Source organism: Colletotrichum spaethianum (genome assembly GCF_022836535.1).
Source record: "Colletotrichum spaethianum MAFF 239500 DNA, contig28, whole genome shotgun sequence".
NCBI lineage: Eukaryota > Fungi > Ascomycota > Sordariomycetes > Glomerellales > Glomerellaceae > Colletotrichum > Colletotrichum spaethianum.
The window spans coordinates 597185-610817 of record NW_026054798.1 but is presented as its reverse complement, the minus strand read 5'-3'; the positions used below and the strand labels follow the sequence as shown (position 1 = coordinate 610817).

The 13633-nt window shown below is 54.6% G+C and overlaps 6 protein-coding genes across 6 annotated transcripts; 3 read left to right on the top strand and 3 right to left on the bottom strand.

Annotated features, from left to right (window-relative positions):
• Positions 1-108: 108 nt before the first annotated feature.
• On the bottom strand, positions 109-717 carry ColSpa_09507 (uncharacterized protein; the record flags this gene model as incomplete). The annotated part of the gene is made up of 2 exons (XM_049275719.1): positions 109-402; positions 535-717. 2 exons carry the CDS (start codon positions 715-717, stop codon positions 109-111), a joined length of 477 nt encoding a protein of 158 aa, XP_049131676.1.
• A 1505-nt stretch (positions 718-2222) lies between these two features.
• Positions 2223-2969, top strand: ColSpa_09506 (uncharacterized protein; the record flags this gene model as incomplete). The annotated part of the gene is made up of 1 exon (XM_049275718.1): positions 2223-2969. One exon carries the CDS (start codon positions 2223-2225, stop codon positions 2967-2969), a length of 747 nt encoding a protein of 248 aa, XP_049131675.1.
• A 247-nt stretch (positions 2970-3216) lies between these two features.
• On the top strand, positions 3217-3812 carry ColSpa_09505 (5'-AMP-activated protein kinase subunit beta-2; the record flags this gene model as incomplete). Its single annotated transcript, XM_049275717.1, has 2 exons — positions 3217-3717; positions 3768-3812. 2 exons carry the CDS (start codon positions 3217-3219, stop codon positions 3810-3812), a joined length of 546 nt encoding a protein of 181 aa, XP_049131674.1.
• A 535-nt stretch (positions 3813-4347) lies between these two features.
• Positions 4348-4960, bottom strand: ColSpa_09504 (tRNA N6-adenosine threonylcarbamoyltransferase, mitochondrial; the record flags this gene model as incomplete). Its single annotated transcript, XM_049275716.1, is given in 2 exon segments — positions 4348-4408; positions 4422-4960. 2 exon segments carry the CDS (start codon positions 4958-4960, stop codon positions 4348-4350), a joined length of 600 nt encoding a protein of 199 aa, XP_049131673.1.
• Positions 4961-6951: 1991 nt separating this feature from the next.
• ColSpa_09503 (enhancer of polycomb-like protein 1) lies at positions 6952-8914 on the bottom strand (the record flags this gene model as incomplete). Its single annotated transcript, XM_049275715.1, has 3 exons — positions 6952-7794; positions 7857-8630; positions 8768-8914. 3 exons carry the CDS (start codon positions 8912-8914, stop codon positions 6952-6954), a joined length of 1764 nt encoding a protein of 587 aa, XP_049131672.1.
• A 1345-nt stretch (positions 8915-10259) lies between these two features.
• Positions 10260-10831, top strand: ColSpa_09502 (calcineurin subunit B; the record flags this gene model as incomplete). Its single annotated transcript, XM_049275714.1, has 2 exons — positions 10260-10638; positions 10779-10831. 2 exons carry the CDS (start codon positions 10260-10262, stop codon positions 10829-10831), a joined length of 432 nt encoding a protein of 143 aa, XP_049131671.1.
• Between the last annotated feature and the right edge of the window lie 2802 nt (positions 10832-13633).

The following is a 13633-nucleotide window of genomic DNA, read 5'->3' as shown; positions in this document are numbered from 1 at the left end:
GGAGGCATATTCCCACGCAGGGTTGGCATTTTGAAGTGATTCCCAGGTAATGATGGCTTCCCTTCCCTGCTGCGTATGGTATGTGTGAAGAAATCCCGAAATACAAAGTCAAATCTCAGAATCGTCATCGTCCTCCTCGTGAATTGTCTGCGACCAGAGTCCCGGTGTCCGCCTCCGCCTCTTGGGGGGCGGCTTGTTGAGAATGTGCCAGTCAGTCTCGTAGGACGATGAGTCTTCGGTCTTACCGGTTCCTGGCCGTTCCGACGAGGGCGTCGAAGGCATTGGCGTCGGAGACAGAGACCTCGATCTGTCGTCATGCATGCCAAATATTGCGGTGATTATACCGGATGTGCATGACATGGTCAGACCAGCCACGATACCGATACAGGCGCCGCAAGCCAGCTGATGGGTGGGTTAGCAAATGGGCTATCCAGATGTTGCAAGGGATGATGAGGGAACCGACAAAAGTGTAGATGGGCTATGAGCGTTAGCGTTGCTGTAGATGAACACTGTTGCAAGGGATAGAGAGCTTACCTGGAGGCTAGCTAAGAAGTCGATGAAAGCTTGGCCGCATACGATGATATACGATGCCATGAGTACGAGAGGCGACAGCAAGATGAGGATCGTGTTAATGAACAGGGCCACGGGCTTCCATGCAATCCTCGCGGGCCATGTGGCGATGGCGATTACGCCCGAGGCATACGACAGCGACGCCATGTCGTGATGGACGCTGTGAGAATGACGTTGAGACGTTTAACAGGGGTAGCTCGATGTGAGCTACACTCGGGGATGAAAGTGGTCCTGTTCTGCTTCTTGATGCATGTCAAGAGAGTGGGCAAGCTTGCGGTTATCGAGAACAACGTCGATCGATGGAGACAGCCGTTCTGGAGGGGACGTGGTCGAAGGTGAGGAGTTGCTGGATTGTGAAATGGGCAATGGCTATTGTGCATTCCAACATTCCAGCTCAGAAATTCAGGGGTTGATGTAGCGACAGAAGTGTGCACGCGAGCTAGCGGGCTTGGACACCCGCAACTGGCATTGAGTTGGAGGACGGCAAGTGGAGGGAGCTCCAGAGGCAGGGCCAGCTTCAGCCTCCAGCGTTGTCGAGCAGGCCAGTCGCTATCGGACGGGCCTAGGGGCATCGAATTTACAGGCGTGCACTGACCAGTCTGGAGAAGGCGGCCAAGCCTGGTACTTATCTATCTTGTTGCAATTGCCGTCTCTCGAGCTCATATATATTGCGCCTTGGACTGGTGGTAGAGCAGAAGACACACCGAGGAAATGGTAACTTGCGTTTTTCTCTCATTTTTAGTTCATTTGATAAGGAGGGCAAAGGTTCAAGAAGCTACCACAGGTAGATAGGATGAATTACAGATGCAAGTGATCCTCCATACTTCACGTAACCCACTGATCGGCTAAGCGGAGGCCCACCGGTACTTGTTTCCCCGCGGTCCGCAATAAGAATTGCAGAGTACAGAGTACCACTCAGGTACAGCTTATCTGCTTCGGCCACGTTCTATCTGGGCCGAACCCCCCAAACACCGGCGTTGGAATAGTCGCCCGACCACCCCTCCACACACACACACACACACTCGCTCTCTGTTAACATCCAGCCCGTTGCTGAACTAAACTGACCTCTCATCCAATCTCCAAAAAGCGAGTCTCTTGCACTCGCTAATCGTCACCCCATCCAAAAGGCATATTATCAGCCCATCAACACCGACTTCCCACCCGGTAGCCTTCTCCGTACATAAAAAACAACAACAAACCCCGACAACATTCCATCATACAGCGTAGCCCTGTATCGTTTCGTCGAGAATGCGACAGTAAACTCGCAAACCCCGCGCCTACTATCGCCGTGCAACTACGCCTTACCTAACCAGGCTCGTACGAAGCAGTCGCAGCTACCTTGCCTGACGTGGGGAGATTGGGTCCCGACACCCCCCGGATCGTGACTACCGCCGAATCGCTGCGTTGCGCTCATCTGGGCAGCGCTGCCCTCGCGCGCTTTTCCCTGCACTGCTACCGAAGCCCAATCCGTCCGCACCGCCTGCCGTGTCCGCCGGACATCGTCGCTTACCCAAGGAAAAAAAAACCCCAATCCAGACTCGATCTGGCCAGGTCCCAGAACCACCTGCCCCCCAGGCCATACACACGCAGCGAGACCAGGCTGTCGTGTCCCACCCCACGAGCGAATCTGGACGAAGAAGAAACGACACAAAATGGGAAACAACCCCTCGTCGTCGTCCAAGCCCGCGACGCCTGTCTCGTCACAGGACTCTCCCAAGCACCACCACCACCACAAAAGGGAGTCCAAACATATCATCCCGCCCCGGTCTGCCGAGCGAGTTGCTGCCCCGCCCGAACCCTCCCTTACCCAGGCCCAAGGTTCCACGACCACAAAGGGCCCAAAGCCTCTCCAGTCCATCCCGATCTCCAACTTCACCACCGGTTCTCCCTCGTCGAACTCGAGTAACTCGGCCCCGCAACCGAAGCCCCCCGAAGCCAAGCACGTCGTCCGCGATGCGCCTAGCAAGCCCGTAGACGTCCCTGCTGCCGCTGCCGCGACCGAATCCTCCTCCCTCCGGTCTCATTACTCCGCCCACATGATCGAACCAGCCTTGGTTGGGAACAGCAGCGTGAACGACATGTCGTATCTGACACGTCCGCCGCGTATGCCACTCCCCATCGAGGAGGAGATACACACTCCCGGGTCGCCCATCATTGCGCCTGCCGATGCCAACGATGGCAGTGTTGCGGAGGTAGAAACCCTCGAGGATGGCATGACTAGGAAGTCGTCGGCGCTGAGCACGAACACCGTTGACGAGGAAGATGGCGAGGAGCTGATCGTCGACAAGACGCGGCCCACAGTGCCGACTCGTCTCGAATGGCGCAAGGGAGGAGGGAAGGTCTACGTCACGGGAACCATCTTCCAATGGAACCGCAAGCATAGATTACATCCTGTGTAAGTTTGACTCCCGAGCGCATAAATCTCGGCTGCCTGCGTCACACATGTGGCTCCCGGAGGTTTGGGATTCCAGCCACTATGGGCTGCCTTGCCCGTGCCGGGCGATATCCGCAGCATTGCATACTGGAATCTGTTGTGAAGTGGGCTGACAATTGTTGGTTAACAGCGACGGGCAGCCTGGCGTATATGCAGCGACGATTCACATTCTTCCGGGAACACACCATGTTAGGTTCTTGGTGGACGGAATCATGCAGACCTCGCCCGACCTGCCGACAACCGTGGACTTTGGAAACAACCTAGTCAACTTCATCGAAGTCAGCGCAGACGACCTGCCGGCGAAGGCGCCTGTTGAGCCTGGAAAGGACGGTGTCGCCACGGCAGCCACCGTTGACAAGGGTGCTGCCAACACGTCTGCGTCGCAGGCTGATGAGCAAGCCAAGCCCCCTAAAGGCAGAGAGGTGCCATCGCCAAGTCAGTACTTTCAGCAAATACCCAAGTACTTGGTGGATTTCGACCAGCCCGAAGACTCGCCGGCGTATCAGTATGCGGTGACCGCTATAGAGAAGCTGCCGACCCCTCCTAGCTTGCCTGGCTTCTTGGGCAAGCCCATATTGAACGCCGCGGTCCTCATGAAGGACGACAACAGCGTGCTCAACATGCCCAACCACACTGTTCTCAACCACCTTGCTACTAGTAGCATTAAGAACAACATCCTGGCTGTCTCGGCCACAACGCGCTACAAGAACAAGGTGAGCTAACCACTGCTTATTGCTCAGCCCCTCGCTAATCCCCGAGACAGTATGTCACGACAATCATATATAAACCCACCACAACGGACGAGTAGCCGACGACCCGGGGTTTTCTATGGAATCCATTCACTGAGTGGCGTGCCATGCATGAGTAGTTGTCACCGCAGAGTAAATAGTCCTGAGAGTCTTGTATGTCCCGTCTTAGTCACGGGGGCAACGGAATTGAATAGGCAGAATAAGCCGCATTGACCGACAATGATCCTTAATCTCTCCATTTGATGTGAACCTCGTCTGTTCTAAACCGCTGCGTACACGAGCTGTCCTCCAGCGGCGTCCTGAAGCCCGTCTCATACGCCAACAGACCGGCGTGGGCAATCATGATGCCGTTGTCGATGCAGAACCTCTCGTCGGTGGCGTACACGCTGCCACCCCTCTCCTTGGCCATCTCGCCCATCATCTCCTGCAACCGCTCGTTGCAGCCGACGCCGCCCACTATGAGCACCTGGTTGCTGCCGACGTGCGCCATGGCCCGCTCCGTGATCTCGACCAGCATCGCAAACACGGTCTCCTGCAGCGAGAAGCACAGATCCGCCGGCGTGAACGTCTCCTCCCCCTTTTCCTGCGCCGCCTTCATCTGCCCCGCCAGAATGTCGGCGAATGCCAGGATGCCCGAGAACGAGCAGTCCATGCCCTTGACGGCGTACGGCAGCTCGAGCAGCCGCTTGCCCTGCTTGGCGAGCTGCTCGATGTTGTACCCCGGCGCCGGGTCGTTGCTGATCTCGAGGGTGCGCGCGAAGCGGTCGAGGCAGTTACCCACAGCGATGTCCAGGGTCTCGCCAAAGATGCGGTACCGCTGCTCGGCGTAGGCGATCACCTGGCTGTTGCCGCCGCTGACGTACAGCACTACGGGGTTCTGGGCGCCGGTGATGGTGCGGCCCATCTCGATGTGGCCGACGCAGTGGTTCACGCCGACGAGGGGCTTATCCCAGAGCAGGCTCAGGGTGCGGGCGGCGACGGCGACCGAGGTCAGGGGCGCGCCCATGCCGGGGCCCTTTGTAAAGCAGACACAATCAAGGTCGGCGGGGCTGACGCCGGCTTCGCGGAGGGCGCGGCGGGCGAGCTGGACAAAGTGGGCGCGGTGGTGCTTGGCCGTGTCCTTGGGGAGGAAGCCCGTCCCGGGTGGTGAGACGAAGGTGTGCCGGACGTTGGAGAGGATCGTGGACTCGGTGCCGTTGTGGAGCATCACGCCGATGCCGAGCTTGTTGGCGGAGCCTTCGCAGCCGAGGCGAGGAGGCCGCGCTTTTTGGTCATGGTTGCTGTCGTCAGCTTGGAGGGGGATTCGGTCATTGTCGCGGGTGGTGGTCGCGCATTTGTATCGGCGTCGAGGGTCGGATCGTGGGGCCTCTTTGGGGGCGGGTGGTGTTGCTCATGGGATGGGGCTCCGATGCACTTGTGTGTCTAGGGGGACCAATCTGCCAGTCCTCCGCTTTAGTCCTCCCTGTCTCTTCAAGTCTCCTCGGTGAGCGAGCTTGCTGTGCCTAGCAAGACGTATACGCGCCGGATAATCCAGTTCGAAATCCGTACAGTGTGTCGACCTTCTCTCGCCGTCGCAACAGGGACCAATGGCCGAGGCGTCAAAAAAAGTTGACGTAGGAGGGGTAAAAACGGTGGTCGTTGGTGGGATGCCCCCTTCCAGAAGAGAATTGTGGACGGGAATTATATGGGTCGCAATCGTAATCTACTGGTCCCCTGCCCAGGCCCGCCCCCCCAAAGCGCACCTCAGAATGCAGAACTGCAGAGCTGCCACAACCGTCTTTCCCACCGTACCGGACCCTTAGCGTTCTGCCCTGGGCTGGCTTTTGCGTAACGACCGTGACACCCCTAGCTCAGCCCAGCCCAGCCTTCCTCTGCTGACCACTTGCTCTGCCTCCCCCGTCCACGTCCCCGGCAAACGCCGTCGACGCTCACCTCGTCTCGTGGGAAACCAAATCTCCGAGAATTGGCCACCCACAGATACACCTCACTCTTCCTGGACGGGGACGGACAGAGAAGTCGTTCGCTCCAGCGAGAGCCCGGGAAGCACACGAAGAGCGAAAAAGCCGGGCCACACACACACAAAGTACGGCAAAGAGGTACAACGCAAGTATCCCCACACCCACCATCCGGTAAGCCTCGACAAGAAGTGGACTCTCCTCTTTCTTCACTACACAATTCTTTCTCTACTTACTTTTGCCCGTTTACTCCCCTCTCCAATGCCCTTTCCCCTCTTCAGTGCCGTCTTTTACCAGTCACACATTCCTCTTTTTTCTCCCCTTTTCTTCCCTCTTTTGGCGAGTGCCATTGCTCCCGGGTCTTTGGGTGCCTTCCTGCGACTCGTGATCGCCGAGGGGATCTGCGGGCACAGGTCTGCCGAATCGGGGTTTCGGGGCAGACAAAGGTCATGTCTGCTGACGCCTCACCACCGCCGAGCATTCTGACCTCCTTCTTCTCTACAACATCCGAGGCCTCTCTGGGCCCCTCTTCAGCTTTATCCTCATGGACTCCTGGAGGCAGAGGCCTTTTCGAGATTCAGTTTGTGGTTGCGTCACCCAGACGAGCATAATGCCGCGCCAGACCACCCGTTCGTCGCAAACTCCCCGAGTCACTACACAAACCATACCCCCGTTCAACACCACCGCAGGCTGACGCACCAAAGACACCAGAAGCTCCCATTCACCCTTCTGCCTCTGTGCTCACTGCACAAAAGCACGCACCCCTGAGTGCCTGTCGTCGTCCCCGAGGCTCCATGGCCAAGGCACATGACGCTGGCTGCCGCCGCAAGGCCGACCTCCCGTGTCCCGTCCACAAGCACCAGGCGAACACACACGAGAACTAAGAGTCATTTTCCGCCTCTACATACAACCATGGCTTGCACAAAGACAGCAACGGGCCTCATGCATGGAAGGTCATTATTGATCTTCTTCATTATGGTGGGGAATCTATCTTCCTTGCCTAATGCATTGGTCTAGGCAGACCGCCTGCCTCTCAACACCTCGTCGCCATGCTGCCTTTGCATACATATACTTTACATGGGAACCACCACAACCCAAAAACGCCACGCCGACCCGACCGTCCAACCTGCCACCAGGCCCTCTGTACAAAACCAAAAGACAACCAAACACCATTGGGGGTATACAACACGCGTCATCCGGGGATGAGGAGCAGAGATTCGCGTCTCGACGACTTGTCCGTTCCTCATGAGGCGGCAGCTTGAGCTGGCGCGGCTTGAGCCGGCGGCGACGACTGCGATGGATGCCGCTGTTGTTGCTGCAGTTGTTGCTGCTGCTGTAGTGCCACTTGCGCCTGCGGCGTCGGGGGCTGCGGCAATGCCGGTCTGCTGCCAGCTACTCCGGCTGCTTGCGGAGGTACCTGGCCGTTGACCGCGCCCTCATGCGGAAGTTGCCGGCGCTGGTAGACGTACTGCGACAACGGGATGGTAGCCCGGAACTTCAACGCCCGTGTGTCGTACGGGTCGACCTCGTACACGGGCGTCTCGTCCTCGTCGTCCTGGTCATACTTCCATCGATCGGTGTACTCCTCACCCTCCATTCTTGGCGGCGTTGTCATTCCGCGACGGTCGATCCACAAACGACCCAGCCGTCCGATACGTCGACGGAACGCCGGCTGGTTGCTGATGGGTTTCTCCTTACCGCCCGCCTTGAATTGGAACACCGACATGATGCCCCTATCAGCAACTGGTTCTGTCTCATCATCAACGTCCATGGCGTCCGACTCAGATGATGTGGACGCCGGGGGCGTCATAAGGTACTGGGTCTTGGCGGGTCGGAAGCTGGCCTCCATACCCTGTTCCTTGACCGGGGATAGGGGATCTCTGGTGAGATCCACATGGTTCTGGTTCCACTTCCTGTGGTTGTGGACCTTGCTTTCAACATCCGCTCGCAACTCATTCTCCTTTTCAGCAAGCTTATCCGCCAGCTGCAATAGGTCTGCCTCCATGGACCGACCATCTGGACGCACAGCAATGCGAAGATGGCTGCCAGGTGGCTTTTGAAGAGCTGGCACTTCTGCGGGCTTCTTCTTGGGGGCTGTGCTCCGTCAGCATCTATTCCTCGACCTTTGGGCCGCAGGGAACTGCGTACCTTGTGGTTGATGAGGTCTTCGTCCTCGGTCTTGATACCGAGCTTGACCTTCATCTCCTTAAGCTTGGCCCTCTGCTCGAATATCGCGCGGTCAAAGGTGAGGAGCTCACGTTTGAGCATCTCCCGCTCATATGACTGGATAATGAGTTGTCGTCCATCCTCGAGTTCTCTGCGAAGTCGTTTGAGTTTCTCGGCGCTCTGGACGTCTCTCTGCCTTGTCTTTCGCGTTTGTCTAGCCTCGCGACGTCTGAAGCAAACATAGGGGTCGGCTTCATCGCTCTCCTGGTGCGTCTCAAACTTTACGCTGGGATGGATAGGCTTGTTGCCAAGCGCTTGCCTGCGCGACTTCCAGTGCTCATACACATGCTTGGCATGTGCCATCAGCTTGTTGCTACCAAGCGAGGTAAGTGAGGGGACCATCAAATCATAGCCAACCACGGTGTTGTCTATTGATGCGAATGGGGTCTGTTCAGAGGCAGTCTCCTCGAACACTTCCATAATGCGTTCGAAATCATCTTCTGACAGCTGAGATGCGACGGTCTTTTTGGTGGAGTTGTACTGCTTCAGGAATTCATCGTCTTCTGTTGTCATATCATAGGAAACTCCTATGCATTCCTCAACAGTTTGCGAGAAACGGATGTAAGAGGTGGGCTGCTGGAAGTGACTGGGATAAAGCAGATCATAGTTGATCTGGCTCTCCTGAGGAGGCGGGACAGGAATTTCTTGGTCATTGCTAGTACCGGCCTCCTTGAGGATGGATTGGAGATGGTATTCCTAAAGGTGCCATGTCAGTACATGGCTGGTTCGCCGACGACGGGCAGTGAGAAGTGGATAAGCCGGGGTGTGCCAATGTGGGTCACGTGACACATCACGTGATATCTGGCAGCGATACGGAGGTAGAAGTGACTCACTGTTTCCTCGGCTGCTTCGACACCGGTCGCGATCTGGGTTTCGGTGGTCAAAGATTCGTACTCTGCAGCGTCGATATCATCCTCTCTGAGCACAGGAAGAAGCGTCTTGACGCTCAACTTCTTGACTCGGACTTTCCTGGTAGACATGGTGGCGGGTGGGGGGTCGAAGGCGGAAAGCCAGCGGAAAATCCGCGAAAAAAGTCGATCAAGTCATACAGGGGGTCATGCGACGCTGGAATTTGCAGTTTGGAGGGATAAAAATCGACGTTGTTGGGTTTGGATTGATGGTCGAACTGTCGCTGCTTGATGAGGTGACGTTGATGTTCGCGGGTGCAGAGTTTTCAGTCCAGGACTTTCGAAGAAGGAGGTTTGAATCGCGCCCGTCGAGAAGAGGTACCGCGCAGTAGTAAAAGCGCTGAGCTGGTACCTTTGTGGCGCTCGGACCAGCAGCCGGATCGGACCTGGGAAGCAAAGACTGGCCGACGTCCCATGGAACTGACAGGCACCTGCCCAAAGGCCGCCTGAAAATAGGGGGTGCTGCAAGTCACGTGCTGGTCGAGTCTGATGCTGCAAAAATCCAACAAGAGACGGTCGTGTTTGGGATGACATATGGCATTGTAGTAGTCATTCTGGAACAAGCAGGAAAAAATGCATCTCATTTTGAACCTACTTCTTGCCCTCATATCCGCCCGAAACTCAAACGGGAGTGGTAATACATCTGACACTTCGCCAGCCGTTCACGTCGTACGTCCATCAAATGGAGGCGACTTGATCCAGGATTGGTCTGTGCGCAAGCGTCCTGCGCTGGCGGTGGGTTCTGGTTCTGGCTCAGGTCGCTGTTCAGCTGCCTGAATCCACGTCCAATCCCGTCCAGTCCAATCCGGCCGCCTGGTCGCCGCCTGTCCTTACTTTGACTACCCACGCCCGTACCTATTGTACTCCCGCTTAGCCTTGCACTGGTCAATCTCCCAACTCCCACCCTTCAAGGCGAACCCCACGGCGAACTAGCGAACTCGAGCTCGACACAAAGCCCTCCTGCGACGAACCCTCCCCAATCGAACAACTCTCACAGCTGCACACATCGCGCATCCTTACAGCTATAGTCAAGACCGATCGCCCACGTTCTCCATCATGGGCAACACTACCAGTGCGGTGCTGGACAATATTGTCCAGGGGTCCAACTGTGAGCCCCTCCCCCGCAGTCGACTTCTTTGTCGCACAGACTTGAGCGTGCTGACGGGCAGGCAGTCGACAGAGAAGAGGTTGACCGTCTGAGGAAACGTTTCATGAAGCTGGACAAGGCATGTTTTCCCGTGAACACCTTTTTCTTGTCGTTTCCGCTTCGGCGAACCCATGTCGCAAGATGGGGCCACATGCTGACCGACTCTCTCGTAGGACAACTCCGGCACAATCGAGCGCGATGAGTTCCTTAGCCTCCCCCAGATTTCCTCCAACCCGCTAGCTACAAGGTAGCCAACCCATCTCCGACCGAATGCACCGCCCGAGTCATGTTGCTGATACATGCTACCTGCACAGAATGATTGCCATCTTCGACGAGGACGGCGGCGGCGACGTCGACTTCCAGGAGTTCGTTTCCGGCCTCAGCGCCTTCTCGAGCAAGGGCAACAAGGAGCAAAAGCTGCGTTTTGCCTTCAAGGTGTATGATATTGACCGCGACGGTTACATCAGCAACGGCGAGCTGTTTATCGTCCTCAAGATGATGGTTGGCAGCAACCTCAAAGACCAGCAGCTGCAGCAGATCGTCGACAAGACTATCATGGAGGCAGACCTGGACAAGGACGGCAAGATTAGCTTCGAGGAGTTCACCAAGATGGTGGAGAACACAGATGTCAGCATGAGCATGACCTTGGGTAAGTTTCCCTCTCGATTTTGTACTCTCTGCTTCGTCGAGGATCGAGCTAACGTTTACTTTGCAGACACATTCTAGAGTAGAACATAGTGGTGACGCGCGCATCAGGATCACGAGACATGAATTGCAACACTCTTCTAGGTAGAGATACACCATTACCCCCTGGCGGCATCGCGGCCGCTGTATTGGCCTGAATTTAAATTCCTGGGTTTCAGCAGCTTGAGTTTTGGTGCTCGTATCTGTGCGGTCCTCCGATATGATTGCTGGGCCTTGTGTCTGGAGAGATTGAGCGTCTTTCTTTCGAAAGTCACGTCGATCGAATACGGAGTTCGGCTCCGGGGTGGTAACCCTCCCATGTATCCAATCCTCGTGGTTTATTGAGGTGTTTTCACACGTCTCTGGTAGACTCGTACCGTATATACTATGAGCGATGTTTGTTCTTCAGTATTCGGGTTTCCGCTTGAAAGGACAGGACCGCGACACTCTCCGCCTCCCTGCAAGTTGTGAAGTACGGGTAGGTTGGCCGTAACATCACCCTCTGCTTTAGGGTGGGAGACGAACTCGCGAATAGTAAGGATGCCACTGGTAGGGTCCTCAGGTAACAGATCTTCGCCGCATCCGCTTGAAGTGCAGGTACCGCCAGATCGAGGCGCCTCTCGGAGTTGTTTTAGATAGCGATACCTTACTACCCAATGAATACTCTGATTTTGTTTCCTCTCACTGAGAGACCAGCCTTCTAGTATTGCTATGGTCGGTACTTCAGCTGCAACACATTTACTTTAGCTTGTGGGTGGCGTTGGTCAAAGTATCATGGATGTAAAATAGTATATCGTCGTCGATCCTTGAACTTCCTGTAGCTTCAAAGGACGACATAGATTAAGGGACGCATTACTTGTTGAACGATCACCGTATCTAGCCTTCCTCTTAGTGTCTAAGACACTTTCAATGTCGCGTTGTCGCGTCAGTGGTCTCATGCTGGGTGAGCAGCTGCAATTCGACAGGTATGTGCACATTGGTATTGTGAGACGACAACCTTTGAACAAAATCGTTTCTATCAGTCTAATAATGAACCGAGCTTTGCTGTTGTGTGAATCGTAAGGCCTCTCAGGAGGAGTCTTCCCATATCACTCGGTGGGCGTTAGGCAAATTTTGCTCCTTTGTCGAAATAATTCCTACGCAACCCGCTCGGTTTTTGCATTTCTTTCTCTTTGGATATTGCAATCCCGGGCAGGAAAACAATGTTGGCTTCGATAACTGTTGCGTTGGATTCTTGTACATGGTTCAAGTGTGTGGTAGCCCAGTGTACTTATCATTCTCACACATATTTTCCACAATCCCTCTGCCTCGGTCGGGTCGGTGCAAGTGTGCTGTATAGCTACACATGACGACATAGCTTGCGGGTTGAACAGATAGCCAATAACGATGGAAGTATGCTTTGGAATTGAATGTGGCTAGATTAGGCTTATCCAAAGGTGCGGTCGTCGATTGCGTTCGGCTGGGAAGGTGTATGGTTCCAGTGCTCTGACTAATTACACATGGAAATATTACCCAGGGTACGTTTCACGAAATCACTGCATTTGGGGTATATATAACGCTCACCTACCGGGCAGCCGGGAGGCTTAACGTACTACGATAATCTAAACGCAGGCCGGTCAGAGGCTTCAACTCCCGAGTGACACGCTCTTCAAAGGGACTCTCCAACTTGTCTATTACCTATTGAGGAGGTTTTTTTAGTACTCTGTCTTGAGTGGTGACTGCTACTGCGAAAAGTGTACGACCAACATTACTCCTCTCTGTTACAACTCTAGGGCAAGCCTAGTTAGCAATCTATTAAAACCAGTATCAATACCAGCAACTGCTTGCAGCCCAACTTCCAAGTCGCCGTCATCTACACTCTGTCCCGAATGCGGCGCCGCTGTCCTCGCTTTGATTGATTCCTGGGATGATGAGAGAGATCGGTTGAGCAGCTCAGTCTCCATTCGAGTATACCAAGTACTAAAGATTCAAGAGTTATGTTGAAAGTTATCATACAGTAATTGATGCCATAGGCCTTGCCATTTGTCATAATACGTCTTAGAAGTGTGCAGCGTTGGTATTCAGACATTGCGAAGTTGCTGTCCTAATTACTGTCGAGGCACGAATCCGATAAATACACGTGTACCACTTTCGGTGTCTCCGCGGCCACCAGGGTCATCTGCCAATGATATGAGCATGTTGCTTACATCGTACAAAACTCTCATCAACGGATTGTGTCCTGCTGTGCGACGCTAAGCGTGGTGTTGTTGTGTTTAAATGAATGGGCTCCGATCAGGCTTCTCTCCTTGTGTATGTCATCTTTACCGCGCTTCAATGGAAGCTGTCGATTCTGTGAAATTGTAATGTTGAGACAGGAACATATTCAACAAACAATAAAGCTTTTTCAAGCCAAAAAGGTGCAGGGGGCAACATTCGTGTCCTCCAGCTGGGACTACAACGAAGACTGGGAACTCTGCATCCATTCCTCATACGTTCTGAAGGCTATCCCAATCTGGAACACATCACCATCTTCTCAGTCGGCCACTGACCTCAATGTTTCTACGACTTCTAACACTTTTGGTAGAGGTGCCTCATCAGTCCCTCCGCCAAGGTCGCAAGATGATGGTTCCCGGGTATGCGTTGTCGAGCGGCTAGAACCCATCACTGACATCGAGTCCGAGCGATTGATATCTCATGGCAAGCTCAAATCGACAGTGGGCAATTTGCCAATTCTCTCACTGTGGTAAAAAAACACACGGGAAGCAACGTTTTGGACTAAGAACATTTGAATTCATCAAAGAAAGACGATTGAACGAAGGCTACTCAGACAATGTTACTAGAGAGGGCTCAACAGTACTGAGTCGAGTTACAAGCGAGTTGACTTTCCGAGGATATGATGAATAGCGCACTGAAGGTACTTAACGTCATTGCTACCGGACTATCACCTTTAACTAACTACTACATCTCGAATAAGCCATCAT